The sequence below is a fragment of the Acomys russatus genome, chromosome 8, assembly GCF_903995435.1.
Source record: "Acomys russatus chromosome 8, mAcoRus1.1, whole genome shotgun sequence".
Lineage (NCBI taxonomy): Eukaryota > Metazoa > Chordata > Mammalia > Rodentia > Muridae > Acomys > Acomys russatus.
The window spans coordinates 70,182,198-70,199,235 of record NC_067144.1 but is presented as its reverse complement, the minus strand read 5'-3'; the positions used below and the strand labels follow the sequence as shown (position 1 = coordinate 70,199,235).

The 17,038-nt window shown below is 46.6% G+C and overlaps 1 protein-coding gene across 1 annotated transcript; it reads left to right on the top strand.

The window, feature by feature from the left end:
• The first annotated feature begins 5,654 nt into the window (after nucleotides 1-5,654).
• Nucleotides 5,655-6,827, top strand: Dnajc28 (DnaJ heat shock protein family (Hsp40) member C28). Its single transcript, XM_051150263.1, has one exon. It carries the CDS (start codon nucleotides 5,676-5,678, stop codon nucleotides 6,825-6,827), a length of 1,152 nt encoding a protein of 383 aa, XP_051006220.1. The 5' UTR covers nucleotides 5,655-5,675.
• The last annotated feature ends 10,211 nt before the right edge of the window (nucleotides 6,828-17,038 follow it).

The window sequence follows — 17,038 nt, the reverse complement described above, 5'->3', positions numbered from 1 at the left end:
TTAAAGGATTGGGCTCCATGTGCGCTAGCTGACCCGTGCCTCTAGAGAAGAGTGGGATGTCTGTTCACCTGGAACCAGAGTAGACCTTAGAATATCAGACACGACGCTGGAAGGCAGCGGACACTAAGAGAGACTCCTGCTCTCTGCTCCATAGTTCATGCTGTTGCTAGCCCTTCCCAGGCGAGAGGAAGCAATGTCCACCCTTCTCCGCTCCCAGCCCCAGGCTGTGTACCGTCCTCCCGCAGCTGGAGAGTATCTAACAGGGATGAAGGGTCCCGGACTCGCTTTGTAGACCAGGCTGGCCTCGAACTCACAGCAATTTGCCTGCCTCTGCCTCCGAGTGCTGGGATTAAAGGCGTGTGCCACCACGCCCAGCTGAAGGGTTTTCTTGTGACTGCATAGATGATGCCCGCCTCTACCGCCTTCCCAGGTCTATATACCCAAGCCCCTTCCCAGCCACTTGCAATTAAGGCAGATTTGCATACAACAGGTGGGAGCAACGGATACTCAGGTGAAAGTACACACACATACACACCATCCCATATGGGGGATGTGAACAGCCAGCAAGCCCAGATGGGTTAACCCTTTGCAGGCAGTACAGCCTAACTCTTATGATGGCAGATACTTGACTTGGTTGGGTTTGTTGGTTTTTTTTGTTTGTTTGTTTGTTTTGTTTTGTTTTGTTTTTGAGACCGGGTTTCTCTGTAGCTTTGGTTGTACTGAACTTGCTTTGTAGACCAGGCTGGCCTTGAACTCACAGTATCCACCTGCCTCTGCTTCTGAAGTGCTTGAATTACAGGCGTGTGCCACCATGATCAGCTTTGTCACTCTTTTGTTTGTTTGTTTTGTTTTGTTTGTTTTTCAAGGCTGGCCTCGAACTCAGCGATCCACCTGCCTTTGCCTCCCAGCTGCTGGGATTAAAGGCGTGCACCACCATGCCCAGCTTCTTTCCCCCACCACCACCCCTCTTTCTTTGGTTTTTCGAGACAGGGTTTCCCTGTGTACTAACACTGGTTGTCCTGCAACTCTCTTTGTAGACCAGGCTGGCCTCAAATTCACAGATATCCACCTGCCTCCACCCCCCAAGTGCTGGGATTAAAGGTGTGAGCCGCCAAGCCTGGCTCTCTTTTTAAAATATGTTTTTAGGATGGGGTATGATGGCACATGTCTTTAATCCCACCATTCAAGAGATGGGTCTACATAGTGAGATCCTGTCTCAACAAGCAAACAAAAACTTTAAATAATTCATAATAAAATAAAAATTTAGAGCAAGTTACATGGTTTTCAGATACCCTGATTTTGGTTTGTAGATTCATCTTACCTAAGACGATCTCATTTCCACCTGGTTTTCAGAATTCAACTCCTGATCTCCTGCCTCTACCTCCCAAGTGCCTGGAGTACAGTGGGCTTCTTCCAAATGCAGGCATATTTTAATATTTCCTAGGGAGGCGGTACATGACCAAGCACTGCCCTGCACTCATCACAAACCGAGCATAGGAAACATCACCAGTATTCTGCAAGGTCCCTGACGCCTTATGTCTTTAGTCCTCCACCACTGTGAGGAGTCATTCTGGTTTTCCATTGTTGTAACTAAGTACTTGGTCCAGGAGTGGATTTACATGCCTTCCAACTGAATTCCACTGGCGAGCCAAACCTTTGTTACAGATTCCTACGACAAGCCGAGCGACTACTCTGAAGTTCTGCGATTGCGTGAAGAGCTGGAATGTTGTAGATCCAGAGCCACATCCTCCCTCCCTCCCTCTCTCTCTCTCTCTCTCTCTCTCTCTCTCTCTCTTTCTCTCTCTTCTTTCTTTTTTCTTTTTTTTTTTTTTTTCCTTCTTCTCTTTCTTTTTTGAGACAGGGTTTCTCTGTATAGCCTTGTCTTTCCTGGACTCACTTTGTAGAGCAGGCTGGCCTCGAACTCAAGCAATCCGCCTGCCTCTGCCTCCCTAGTGCTGGGATTAAAGGCGTGTGCCACCCTGCCTAATTAGGAGGCTCTAATCAGCCATTCAGCCTTGTAGAGTCAAGATAAGCATGTCCCCGAGGTGAGGGCTTTAGTTTCTTTCTTTCTTTTTTTTTTTTTTAAAGATTTATTTATTATGTATACAGTATGCATCATCAGATGACATTATAGATGGCTGTGAGCCACCATGTGGTTGCTGGGAACTGAACTCAGGACCTCTGGAAGAGCAGACAGTGCTTTTAACCGCTGAGCCATCTCTCCAGACCCCTAGTTTCTAAATCCTTACAACAGCAGTATGAGGGAAGCGCGGTTTTGTTCTGCTTTACAATGAGGAAGTAATCATTGCCTGAGACACTGATCTTGTGAGAATTACAAAATGTGTGTACACACCATTTGGCTGAAGCCTTGCACATGAAGCAATATTCCTTAGGCCACCATTCTCACCCTTTGGAGGCAGAAATAGGCCCTCAAAATTTAAAGTTATAAACAATATAATCATTTTCTTTACTTTTGTTGTTGTTCTTGTTGTTTTTTTTCGAGACAGGGTTTCTCTGTGTAGCCTTGGCTGTCCTGTAGTCACTTTGTAGACCAGGCTGGCCTCAAACTCACAGCGATCCGCCTGCCTCTGCCTCCTGAGTGCTGGGATTAAAGGCGTGTGCCACCACCACCATCCAGCTTTTTTTACTTGTTTGTTTGGTTTTTTTTTAATAGTTATTATGTATACAGTATTCTGCCTGCATGTACATCTGCATGCCAGAAGAGGGCACCAGATCTCATTGTGGATGGTTATGAGCCACCATGTGGTTGCTGGGAATTGAATTCAGGATCTCTGGAAGAGCAGTCAGTGCTCTTAACCGCTGAGCCATCTCTCCAGCCCCTTGTTTTGATTTTTTTGAGACAGGGTTTCTCTGTGTAGCCTTGGCTGTCCTCGACTCACTTTGTTGGCCTGGACACCAGGTTGGCCTCGAATTCAGTGATCCACTTGTCTCTGCCTGCTGAGTGCTGGGATTAAAGGTATGCACCACCACGCCTGGTGAACTCAAGAGCCTCTTAACCGCTGAGCCATCTCTCTGTAGCCCCAAGAGCTGTTTTTCTCAGATTAACAGAGTATTTAACAGTGCTTGGCAAACACAAATGCTAAATACACAGTTACATCCCCAGCATCCCATAAACAAGTGACAAAGGGCTGTAATCCCAGCACCTGGAAGATAGAGGCAAGAGGATTTGTAACTCAAAGTACTCCTCTACCAAATAGCAACTGCGAAGCCAGCATGGCCTAAAGGAGACGGTATATCAAAAACAACATCCAGCCAAACAAAAGACTGGCTGAATCAAAGACCATCTTTCTAGACCTAAAGAAGACTATTGATGGTGCAGGTGTCCCACGGGGACAAGCAGGCTAATCTTCCTCCGCCCGAAACAATTTATTGAGGGCCAGTGCTCTCCAAATCACATATAGGCTGGAGTCACAAACCCACCATGTTCCATAACTCCTCTCAAAGCCCCAAGGCCCCAACTCCGCTCTAGCGGGAGAACTACATTTCCCACAATCCAAATCGGCCGAACCCTGCCCTCGAAGCGGGTGGAGGCGGGGCCTATCGCCCCCGGTACAACAACCGGCGTCCCGAGGTGTCTGTCCTCTGGTCCCTGGGGTATGTGTCTGTAAAAGAGAGACCGGTGTCCCTGGTGAGGGAGGCCGCCTGACACAGTGAGGTATGATGCAGGGCTCCGCAGTGTAGCGCGGCAGAGAAGCCGGTATCCGGCGGGGAGGCCGGGTGGTTGGGGCTGAGGGTGTCAGCGCAAAGGGGCCTCCAGCCGCCGAGTCCCCATGGGGCTGTGAAGGTGAGTACGGGGTGCAGGTGGACTGACTCAGTCCGGAGACACCCTTCACCACGGTGAGCATAACCACCAGCATTCCAGACAACTCTAAAATCCATTGACCCCTATATTGTGACATCAGGGTTCCTATGGCTTCTAACACACGCCTCACCATCAAAGGTCCCCTACTTCTCAGCCAACAGTTCTCTAGGACTTAATTGTCCTTTGTCAGTATCTTTCTCCACGGGACTATGCGGTCTCTGTTTGCTTGCTTGTTTGTTTGTTTTGTTAAGTCTGTCTTTCTTTCTTTCTTTCTTTCTTTCTTTCTGCTTGTTTGTTGTTTTCGAGACAGGGTTTCTGTCTGTTATCTTGGCCATCCTGGACTCGCTTTGTAGACCAGGCTGGCCTCAAACTCACAGAGATCCTCCTGCCTCTGCGGTTTTTTTGGTTTTTCAAGACAGAGTTTCTCTGTGTGTCCTGGACTTGCTTTGTAGATCAGGCTGGCCTCGAACTCACAGTCACAGAGATCCTCCTGCTTCTGCAGGGTTTTTTGTTTGTGTTTTTTCAAGACAGAGTTTCTCTGTGTGTCCTGGATTTGCTTTGTAGACCAGGCTGGCCTCCAGCTCACAAAGATCCACTTGCCTCTGCCTCCCGGGTGCTGGGATTAAAGGCTTGGGCCACCATGCCCGAAAGGAAGGACCATGCATTCTTAATATGCAGGGGCTCGAACACCTTTCATCCCCGCCCCCCTCCCCCCTCCCCCCTCCCCCCACCTCATCCCTTAGCAAATAGTGTGGTGCTTACACACTTGATTCTATTCAATCTAAGATGACTCTCGGTACGAGTCCCTGATGTTCCCAGTTTGCAGTGCAAGAAGTATTCTTGGGAGAAGATATTTTGCAATGATGAGGACCTTGATACACTGTCTGCGACAAACAAATAAATGTTGGCTCTGTTTCTTAATAATTAAACTTTATTATACAACTCAACTACCTTACACAAGAAGGAAAAAAGGTTAAAGGGACAAAAGAGTGAACCTTCCAGTATCCATTCCATAGGACAGGTCCTTGGGTGTCTCTCTGGCCCTCATGCTGGTCCAGCCCGTACACTGCTCCACACGCGCTCAAGCCCGGGCTCAACTTGTTCTCTCCTCCCCACCTGCCTGAGTCACATGGGAAGAGCGGTCTCCTTCTCCCGGTTTGGGTCAATTAGAAAAACAATAGTCCAGGTAGGGTTCCCAGGTCTGCTTCCTGAATTCCAGGCCCAGGATGGCTCCACTCAGTCTGTCACAAGGTATTCATGGGGTGCTCCATGGGCAAAGCCCGCCAAGACTGCTTCCACCTGTGACAAAGCTTAATCTTTCCCACAAATAAATACATAAATACCGGTGCTCAGGGAAATTTTCAGTTTGCTGAAGATACAATTAAGCCAAGTGTGGTGGGTGGCTCCTCGCCTTTAATCCCAGCACTCTGGAGGCTTTAGGCAGGCTGTCCTAGACTCACTTTGAAGATCAGGCCGGCCTCGAACTCACAGCAATCCACCTATCTCTGACTCCCAACTGCTGGGATTAAAGGTGCATACCACCACGGCCTGCTTTTTCTTTTTCTTTTTTGCCTTTATATGCATATGTGTGCATGTCTGAACACCATGTGCATCCAATACGTAAGTAAGCCAGAAGATGTCAGACCCCCTGGGGCTGGCGTTAGGGACATTACTTAGGTGCCGTGTGGGTGCTGGAAACCAAGTTTCAGCCCACCGTCTTGCCCCCAGATCCAGTGCTTACTAAGCAACCCACAGCCCAACTCACTTTGCTATTGAAAATGCCTGGTAATACACGCTTAGTCACCGCTCTTTGCTGTTTTGTAGATCACTGATAGGAAGAATTCCAGACACCATGATAAACACGAGGTGCGTGAAGATGGCTCGAGTCTTCAGGCTGCATCTGATAAACAAGTCATTGACTCCTCATGGAGCAGAAATGCTTTCAGATCCCGGATTTAGGATGATAACAACCCATAAGTCCAAGAAGAAGATCAAAGAATATTATAGGCTGCTGAATCTAGATGAAGGATGCTCAGCCGACGATGTCAGGGAGTCTTTTCATAAGCTTGCCAAGCAATACCATCCAGACAGCGGCTCTAATAACGCCGACTCCGCAACATTTATAAAGATTGAAGAGGCATATAGGAACGTGCTTTCCCACGTGATAAAACAAACACATGCCAGACAAAATAAAGCTGAAGGCGCAGAAGAAGAGGAAGAGAAATTCAAATATAGTACACCACAGCACCGACACTATTTAAGCTTCGAAGGCGTTGGCTTTGGGACGCCGAGTCAGCGAGAGAAACAATACAGGCAGTTTAGGGCGGACTGCGCGGTGGAGCAGGTGATAGATTATCAAAGACAGAAGCTTGAGAGGGAGCACTTTGCTGATAGCATAGCAGTCAGAGACGTAAGACAGAGCAAAGAACAGAAGATAACCCAAGCCATAGAGCGCCTGGTGGAGGACCTCATCCAGGAATCGATGGCAAAAGGAGACTTTGACAACCTCAGTGGGAAAGGAAAGCCTCTGACCAAGTTTTCTGGCTGTTCGTATATCGATCCCATGACTCACAACCTGAACAGGATATTGATTGATAATGGGTACCAACCAGAGTGGATTCTGATGCAGAAGGAAATTAAGGATACCATTGAGCAGCTTCGAGAAGCACTGTTAGTGTGCAGGAAGAGGCTTGGGAACCCACTGACACCAGGGGAACAGACACAGTGGAGCCAAACGTGTGAGAAGTTTCAAGAAAACATCCAAAAGCTAAACAAGCGAATTAGCGATTTCAACTTGATTGTCCCCATTCTGACCAGGCAGAAAGTCCATTTTGATGCCCAGAAAGAAATTATCAGAGTCCAGAAAATGTATGAGGCCTCCATAGAAGCGAAAGAAACCACAGATGAAAGCCCAACTGACAGGAGCCAGGGAGAAGAGAAAACACCCAGAGTCAAGACAGGCTTTCGAAGCTGGTTGAATCTGTGGAAGCTGATTAAAATATGACTGTTATGGCATTCACGGTCAGTTACTGTTGTGGTCCACTTTGAGTCGCTCTGACACCAGACATAGAGCTCCAGATTGAGTGATGGACCCAGGGACTTGAGAATTATGTGCCTTTGTAGCTTTTACAGAACTAATCACACCCCCGGCGATAGAAAGAGATCCTACCGCTGAAGGAAACAGGCTAATCTGTGCGTGTCAGCTTTCAGGTGATGGGCTCTTGGGCTGAGACCCATGACCCACACAGGGCATTTATTCCAGAAACCTTAGTGGTCTTTCAACTGCTAGGAACTTAAAAGTAGTCACTATTTGGTATTTCTAAACATACGTGTATAAGCAACAACAAAACCAAAAGGTGGTTGTTTTTTGTTTGTTTTGTTTGTTTGTTTTTGGATATAGGGTCTCTCTGTGTAGTCTTGACTGTCCTGGACTCACTTTGTAGACCAGGCTGGCCTCAAACTCACAGCGATCCACCTACCTCTGCCTCTGAAGTGCTGGCATTAAAGGTGTGTGCCACCACTGCCTGGCCAAAAGGTGTATTTTTAAAACATAAATAGTTGTAATGATATTTAGTCAAGTTAACGTCTCCAAATGAAAATTTAAAAATCTCAGAGGCAGGTGGATCGCTGTGAGTTTGAGGCCAACCTGGCCTACAAAGTGAGTCTAGGAGAGCCAGGACAACACAGAGAAAAACCCTGTCTTGAAAAACAAAAAACAAACAAACAAACAAAAAGATTTTAAAATCTCAAAAAATAAAAATATTTTAAAAAGAAAGGAAGGAAGGAAAGAGGCTGGAGAACCAACCCAGTGGTTAAGAGTGCTTGCTTCTTATTCCTGCAGAGGACCAGAGTTCAATTTCCAGCACCCATGTCAGGTGGCTCACAACTGCCTGGAACTCCTGCTGCAGGGATCCAGGCCTCTGTAGACACCTGCACACACACACACACACACATGCACAGGTGTGCCTGCATGAATGCACATAAATAATAAATTAAAAATATCTAGATAAAGGCCAGGCGTGGTAGCACATGGCTTTAATCCCAGCACTTAGGAAGCAGAGGCAAGGGGATCTCTGTGAGTTCAAGGCCAGCCTGGTCTACAAAGTGAGTCCAAGGCAGCCAGGGCTACACAGAGAAACCCTGTCTCAAAAAACAAGCAACAATTTCCAGACAACAGGTGGTTGTGGCAAGTTTGCTACTGTGTATTCCTGAGTTTATCAAGGCTCCAAACTCAAAAGCCTTGGAACACCTGCTGGGTGGAGAAAAACTGAAAGTCAGGAAATCAGTCTGCTGGGACTCCTGCTTTTACAGAGGCCTTCCTTGTGGGCACTGGACGACAAAACCGCCAAGCAAGTAGGTAGGCTAATTGTAAGATCCAGTGGCTACGAAAGTCAGTTAAGCAAGTTGATTTAGAAGTTCTAACAAAGGTTCCAATGCTGCAGAGTTTGAATATATATTTGTAACTTTTATAGGGGGCAAAATCCCTAAGAACAGTTTGAAGGGGCGAGTTCACTTCCAGTTTTTTCTCTGACTTGCAGTTTCTTCTCTGATCATGAGTTGAAATCTAGGTTTCCATAGTTTGCCCAAACCCCACAGCGCCCTGAGTCACACTCTCCAGAGACCTTTCAACACTGTAAGAACCCCTAACTTATTCTTTTAGAGACCCAACCCCCTGTCTTAGGAACCCTTTGGTAGTTGGCCAAAGATAAGGTGTCTGAGGTTTGTTCCTTGGCTTCTTCAAGTGACAAGAGACAGAAAGCAATGAGCAATGAGCACTGTAGAGATGCATTTGGGAGAACAGCTCCCAACAAGTTTGGGGCCAACAAATCGTTTTGCAAAGTATGAGATGGCTAAGCAGCAAGGAAGCCTACATCCTCAAAAGGAAGTTGATGCCTTTCTGTGTCTGGAATTGAACATTAGTTGGCACCATAAATGATTTTTTTTCTTTTAGTTGGAATGAGTTATCTGGCTTCCACAGTGATAGCACTTTATTATCATAAATGAAATTGTCAACAGCCTGGGATATGGCCTTCTGATAAGAGCTATGGGCCAGAATGTTTTAGAAGCCTGTTTTTCTGTTGACTCTTCTTTTAAAAATGGGAATTTGGAGTAAACATGAATGAAATAATTTTTAGTATTGTACATGAGAAGGTGATGTTATCAAAAAACTATTAATTCTAGTACCATTCACTTTATGTTTGCAAATGTCTGTATTAATAAAATCACCTTAAGCCGGGCGTGGTGGCGCACGCCTTTAATCCCAGCACTCGGGAGGCAGAGGCAGGTGGATCATTGTGAGTTCGAGGCCAGCCTGGTCTACAAAGCGAGTCCAGGACAGCGAGACTACACAGAGAGACCCTGTCTCGAAAAACCAATAATAATAATAATAATAAAATAAAATCACCTTAATGATTATTTAGTTGTCCACTGATCTATAACAAGTAATACCTACCATTTAAATCTTTTTTTTATTCCTATTTTATTTTCTTTCTTTTCCTTTCAAAAATTTTCTATTTACTTATGTTTATGTGTATAGGTTGTTTGCTTGCATGTATGAACCTTGAGAACAGCAGTCATAGATTATCAAAGGGAGAGACAGTACTCCCAGGCACAAGCAAATCAGCATTGGTCAGTCACAAGGGCTCAGGAATGTCCAAAAAGGCGGGAAGCCCAGCGAGGGCACCTAGCAGCTGCTAACAGGAAGTTGGCAACAGGAAGTACATCTGGAATGAAGGGCCAACCCAGGCCTTTAATTGCAGCACCTGGGAGGAAAAGGCCAGTGGATCATTTCGATGCTGAGGCCATTCTGAGACTGAGTTCCAGGACTGCATAGTGAGACCCTGTCTCAAATTAATGGGGGTGGGGACTGTGGGAAAGGTCAAGATAAGAGGCATGGTTAAGGGGAGCACATGTCTAGGAGGGGCCATTCTAGGACCCCCACATTCACTTAGAAATACCGTCTTTCTCTTTTGACAGTGTTTTGGTCATTCACTGTCTTTTGAGGTCATGACATCTATCATTCCCCTATCTGAGTCCTCAGAAATCTATAATTGAGGGGACCAAATGGACCCCTCACCCTCAACATAGCCCTAAGACACAGACTCCTTGGTGCATTTGTTGTCACCAACACCCTGACTGTAGGCAGAGGGCAATTACCCTTCTATACTTATGGTCTAAAGACCAACACAAATGTTGTAATGGCTCCAACACCAGGTTGGAACATCCAGTTCTTTCTACTTAGGGCTCAGACATAAGGAGAGGGAAAAGTCCTTAGGGTGGCCAGCCTTGCCTGTTCTTTCCAGTTTGCCACCAAGCGGGGTTCTCAGGGAGACCCACAGCTGTGGGAGGGTTCCTACCTGGGGCACACAGGTAAAGAAGACATCTGTGGCGCTGGAGATATTCCAGAAGAATTGTTTATTCCTCTGATGTTTAGAACGGGTTCCCACCTTCTGTTACAGGCAAGCCCAGGTCTGTCCACTCTTTCATCCAGCCACAGTGAATTAATCCTTCTGGTGTTGCTGCAACTCAATGTCCAGGGAGGGCTAATTACTAAGAGAAAGTTACATAGCTCACGGCACCAGAGGGCGAAGGAACAGCCCTGCCACTATCTCTGCCGTCCAAGGAACAGCCCTGCCACCATCTCTGCCGTCCAAGGAACAGCCCTACCACCATCCCTCTCTGTCGTCCAAGGAACAGCCCTGCCACCATCTCTGCCGTCCAAGGAACAGCCCTGCCACCATCCCTCTCTGCCGCGCTTTCTCCTCCTTGCAGCACATCATGGCAGGAGCCTGACTATGGAGAGATTGTATCTGCAAACAGGAAGCTGGAGAGAAACTGGGCGGGGCAGGTGCAGGCTTTGTAGTAACCCCTTGGGAAGAACTAATAGAGTCCTGAGTAAAACACCCTAATCCCTTCCTAGAAGGTGTCCCAGCTAACCTGGGGGCCCCCCACTGGGCCCCACTTTTCACTGATGGGTTTGTTTCTTGAAACAGGCTCTCTGTGGCCCAGAGTGACCTATATTCCCAGCGGTCCTTCTGCCTTGGGTGCTGAGATTATAGGTATGTGCCACTACCCCAGGCTTTTTTTTAAAGATTTATTTATTTTATTTATTGCATATGAGTGCTTTATCTGCAGAAGAGGGTATCAGATTACATTAGATGGTTATGAGCCACCATATGGTTGCTGGGAATTGAACTCAGGACCTCTGGAAGAGCAGGTGTCGCTCTTAACCACTGAGCCATCTCTCCAGCCCCCTACCCCAGGCTTTATAGCTATCTATCTATCTATTCATTTATTTTTGAAACAGGGTCTCATGTATCCCAAGACTGGCCTCAAATTTGTTATGTCTCTGAGGATGGCTTTGAGCTGCCTATCAGTTCAGAGTGTTGGGATCACAGGCCTGTGCCACCAGCTGGCTTTATGCCCTGCCAAGCATTTGAACCCAGGGTTCTGAGCATGCTCAGCACACAGCCTACCGACTAAGCTACATTCCAGCCCTAGAGACCCCCACCTTTCAAAAGACTCCACATCATCTCTCAAAGGTACTCCCTATGGACAAAATCCTAACACATAAAATGTTGGGGGACAAACTGAAGCCACCCAGACATAACAGTATCTACCTATGCTGGTTGTTTTTTCCCAACTTGACACAACCTGGAGCCATCTGAGAAGAGGGAACCTCCACTGAGAAAATGCTCCCATTAGTTTGGTGTGGCTCTCCTCTTCCCTAGGGGGCAGTTGGCCGCCAGCCCACAAAGGCAGGAGGAGCAGAAGGGAGGCACAGATCTCAGAAGACTATGAACACGATAACGACTGACCACTCCGGGAACCACTTCGGGGAGCTAGTTCAACTTTACTCAGGAAGAACAAAGGCTATACAGTCTTCCGGGGGCAGTGGGAGGGGACTTCCGGGGGCAGTGGGGGAGGACTTCCGGGATAGGTGTACATAATTGGCTGAAATTAGGCACTTTAGCTAAGTGTGGTGGGCACGCCTTTAAATACCGCCACTTGGGAGGAAGAGGCAGGTGGATCTGGGAGTTCAAGGCCAGCCTGGTCTACAAAGCAAGTCCAGAACAGCCAGGACTACAAGGGAAACCCTGTCTCGAACCTCCCTCCCCTACTGCAAAAAAAAAAAAAAAAAAAAAAAAAAAAAAAAAAAAGAAAGAAAGAAAGAAAGAGAAAAGAAGCCAGGCACTTTAAGGGTGCTTGTTTTACATTTGGCAGCATGCTCCTATCATATGAGTGGGAACACAGTACCCAATTATCCTATAGGCTCAGGGAGGGGAGGGCTAGCAGGGAGCTGTGTCAAGGACCATATATCAAGTGTGGTGAGGGGCATCTATGTCTAAAGACTCTCCAGATGGGGTCAAGCAGAGAGCAGGAAGCCGTGCTGGGGAGAGGGTGTCCTGAACCTAAGGCCTAGATCATAATGGCTATCCAGATTGGGAGGACTGCAACCCAGATAGCAGGGTCCTTCCAACAGATTGGCAGTTTCTTTCTTTCTTTCTTTGTTTCTTTCTTTTCTTTCTTTTTTTTTTTTTTTTAACACTTATAAGATTTATTTATTATTATTTATACAGGGCAGTCCCTGCCCTGACTGCATGTACACCTGCAGGCCAGAAGAGGGCATCAGATTACATTATAGATGGTTGTGAGCCACCATGTGGTTGCTGGGAATTGAACTCAGGACCTCTGGGAGAGCACCCAGTGCTTTTAACCGTTGAGCCATCTCTCCAGCCCAGACTGGCATTTTCTTAATTGCTGATTGATGCAAATAGAAGGACCCATGCTGGGAGGCGCCATCCCTGGGCAGGTAGTCCTGGAGTGTATAAGAAAGCAAACCATTTGGTGGAATTCTGTGCTCTTTGCTTGAGTCCCTGCCCTGACTGCCCTATAGTCACGATCTGAAACAAACCCTGCCCTCCCCGAGTTGCCTGTGTAGGGAGGTTCTGGTTGCCAGGTAGAGCTATTGGCACAGAAAGCAAATCAGTGCAGGTGGCAGTGGCAATCAGGTTCATGGCTTTGAGAGTGTGATGCTCACCTGAGGCTTTCCACAGAGCCTGTTCACCAGGGTCCCTGAAGCAATGGGGACTGCCTTTCTCAAATAAGAATTGTGAAAAAACAAAAACAAAATAACTGGGGCCGGGCGGTGGTGGCTCACACCTTTAATCCCAGCACTCGGGAGGCAGAGGCAGGTGGGTCACTGTGAGTTTGAGGCCAGCCTGGTCTACAAAGCGAGTCCAGGACAGCCAAGACTACACAGAGAAACCCTGTCTCTAAAAACCAAAACAAACAAACAAAACAAAAAACAAAAGCCCTGGTTGTTCTTCCAGAGGTCTTGAGTTCAATTCCCAGCAACCACATGGTGGCTCACAACCATCTATAATGAGATCTGGTGCCTTCTGGCCTGCAAGCACACATGCAGGCAGAACATTGAATACATAATGAATAGATATTTTTTTTTTTTTTGGTTTTTCGAGACAGGGTTTCTCTGTGTAGCCTTGGCCATCATGGACTCGCTTTGTAGACCAGGCTGGCCTCGAACTCACAGTGATCCGCCTGCCTCTGCCTCCCGAGTGCTGGGATTAAAGGCGTGCGCCACCACGCCCGGCTTGAATAGATAATTTTTTAAGCTCTATAATAGGATGTAGTATTGTTGCACAACCTTGAGACTATTAAAAGCTGCAGAACTATGTAATCAAATGAATGGGATTTATAGTACATGAAAAACTTTTTTTTTAAATTGTACGCCTGCATTTCCAGTGCTCTGGAGGCAAAGCAGGAAGATCTATAGTTCAGGGGCCAGCCTGGGCTACCTAGTAAAAGTGTCTCTCAAAACAAAAACAAATATTAGCCAGAATTGGTTTTACAAGCCTCTAATCCCACCACTCAAGATGTGGAAACTAGAATCAGAAGTTCAGGGTCACTGGGCGTGGTGGCACACACCTGTAATCCCAGCACTGAGGAGGCAGAGGCAGGTGGATCACTGTGAGTTCGAGGCCAGCCTGGTCTAGAAAGTGAGTCCAGCCCAGCCAACACTAGACTGAGAAACCCTGTCTCGGAAAAAAAAAAAAAAAAAGTTCAGGGTCATCTTATGTGAGCCTGGGATGCATGGATCTTGTCTCAAACAGTAAGATAAGAATTTCAGACAGGGGCTGGAGAGACGGCTCAGAGGTTAAGAGCACTGTCTGCTCTTCCAAAGGTCATGAGTTCAGTCCCCAGCACCCACGTAGTGGCTCACAACCATCTATAATGAGATCTGCTGCTCTCTTCTGGCCTGAAACTGTACGTGCAGGTAGAGCATTGGATACATAATAAATAAAATTTAAAAAAAAAAAAAAAAGAATTTCAGACAGGCGTGGTGGCACATGCCTTTAATCCCAGCACTCAGGGAGGTAGGAGCTGGTGGATCTCTGTGAGTTCGAAGCCAGCCTGATCTACAGAGGAGTCCAGGACAGCCAAGGCTACACATAGAAACCCTGCCTCCAAAAAAACAAATGAAAACTTGTGACATAGTGTTTTGAAATTAATTGTTTCTGAGTGTCAGTGAGCTGTCAGAGTGGGAAAGGGTGGCAGCTTGTGCCTGGGTCTTTTTTGTTTTTGTTTTTGTTTTGTTTTTTGAGACAGGGTTTCTCTGTCTAGCCTTGACTGTCCTGGACTTGCTTTGTAGACCAGCCTGGCCTTGAACTCACAGCTGTGCACCTGCCTCTGCCTCCCAAGTGCTGGGATTACAGGTGTGTACCACCACGGCCAGCTATGCCTATGTCTTACACATCTGAGTATGTGGAAGAGTGTGAGGATTTTCTGTTCTATACAGTACGCATTATCCTGGCCATGGCTACAAAACGTACAGCTAAAAAACTTACACAAAGGGTGGCAGACACCTTGCCTGGTCAGTGAAGTGTTGCACAGCTCAAGATAAGTTGAGAAATCAGATTACTTCAAAAAAGAACTTATAAATTTACATATATATATATATATATATATATATATATATATATATATTTTTTTTTTTTTTTTTTTTTTTTTTTTTTTTTTTGGTTTTTTGAGACAGGGTTTCTCTGTGTAGCCTTGACTGTCCTGGTCTTGCTTTGTAGACCAGGCTGGCCTTGAGTTCACAGCGACCCACCTGCCTCTGCCTCCTGAGTACTGGGATTAATGGTGTGCACCACCACCACCACCACTGGCATATAATAAAAATGTTATCAGGGCAGAGCAGATAATAACCAAGTTCTTTCTGTACCCCAGAGTGCCTCCATCCAGCCCTCTCCCGCCACTTCCTGAGTTCAGTTGCCTTGTCCAGCCTCTTCTGTCTCTGGTGATTTTCCATTGCTGCCACAAATGGTTTCTGTAATGTTTGTGGTGTCACACACAGTTGCTGTATTACAGTCTGCAAGGCGGAGGCCCTAAATCGTCTTTCTGGGCTAAAATCAGGATTTTAAGGAGGCCTTAAGGAATAATTCATTCCCTCGTTGTAAATGCTACCTGACCTTGATTTGCAACCTCCAGAGCCAGGGCAAGCCAATGCCACCTCTTGTCACGTCACTCTGACCTCTTTCTGCCTCTGTTTTATACCTTGAACACCCTTTGTCATTATCCTAGAGTGACCCACATAATCCAACATAATTTGTGGTTTGAAGGTCAACTGACTGACAACTTCAACCACATTTGAAAATTGTCTTGTTTTGTTTTGCTTTGTTTTTTTTTAAGTTTTTGTTTGTTTGTGTTTTTTCTTTTTTCTTTTTCTTTTTCTTTTTTTTTTTTTTTTTTTTTTGGTTTTTCGAGACGGGGTTTCTCTGTGTAGCCTTGGCCATTCTGGACTCACTTTGTAGACCAGGCTGGCCTCGAACTCACAGCGATCCACCTGCCTCTGCCTCCCGAGTGCTGGGATTAAAGGCGTGTGCCACCATGCCCAGCTGTTTTTTTCCTTTTTTCCTTGAGACTGGGTTTCTCTGTGTAGCCCTGTCTGTCCTGGACTCACTCTGTAGAGCAGATTGGCCTCAAACTCACAGAGATCTGCCTGCCTCTTCTTTCCGAGTGCTGGGATTACAGGCATGTGCCCTCTGCCCGGTTTTCCCATTTGAAGTTTTACCTTCCTTTTTCTTTGTGAAGGTGGTGTTTGAATGGGAAATGCCCCCCGTGGCTTGGGTTCTGAGGGCCTGGTCTTTGGCTGGTAGTGCTGTTTGGGTAGGTGACACAGCCCTGCTGGAGGACCTTGGTCACTAGGGGTGGGGTTTGAGAGTTCCTGGCCTCTCCCCACTTCCCGGTCACCATCTCTGCTTTGTGTTTGCCCTGGAGCATGTGCTTTCCCAGCTTTCTGCTCTGGTCACAGTACCTGCCACTTGTTGCCACAGATAACTCATCTCTCTGAAAACATAAACCCAAGTAAAACTCTTTCTCCCTTAAGTTGTTTTTGGTGATAGTGTTTTATCTCAGCAACAGAAAAGTAGCAAATATAACAGTGTAACATATTTACAGATTCTGGGGGTTAAGAAAGGGACACGTGTGTAGCTATTATTTTGGTGACACAACACCTTTTCAAAAATGTATAACTTAAGCCGGGTGTTGGTAGTGCACATCTTTAATCCCAACACTCAGGAGGCAGAGGCAGGCGGATCGCTGTGAGTTCGAGGCCAGCCTGGTCTACAAAGTGAGTCCAGGACAGTCAAGGCTACACAGAGAGACCCACAGAAAAAAAAAGTATAATTTATATGCAGAATGTATGTACTCTAATTCTCTCTATATATGTATTTTTTGTTTTTTTCAAGACAGGGTTTCTCTGTGTAGCCTTGGCTGTCCTGGACTCACTTTGTAGACCAGGCTGGCCTTGAACGCACAGAGATCCACCTGCATCTGTCTCCCTGAGTTCTGGGATTACAGGCACGTGGCACCTTGTCCGGCCAAAATCTCACTCTTTAGCTCCGTCTGGCCTGGAACTTACTACAGTCACCAGGCTAGCTTTGAACCTGTGGCAATTCTCCTGTCTCTGCTTTCCGAGTGCTGAGATTAGAGGAGCTATTGCCCTCTTTTAAAAAAGGTTAATCCAGGAAGAGACTTGATACCCTGTGAGCATATACAGGGGGAGGAGGTCCCCCTCAGTCACAGTCGTAGGGGAGGGGAGTAATTGGAAAATGGGAGGGAGGGAGGAATGGGAGGATACAAGGGATGAGATAACAATTGAGATGTAATATGAATAAATTAATAAAACATATTTAA

Excerpts from the sequence above, each read along its gene's own strand:
- Dnajc28 (XM_051150263.1), top strand. The coding sequence starts at position 5,676 with ATGATAAACACGAGGTGCGTGAAGATGGCTCGAGTCTTCAGGCTGCAT.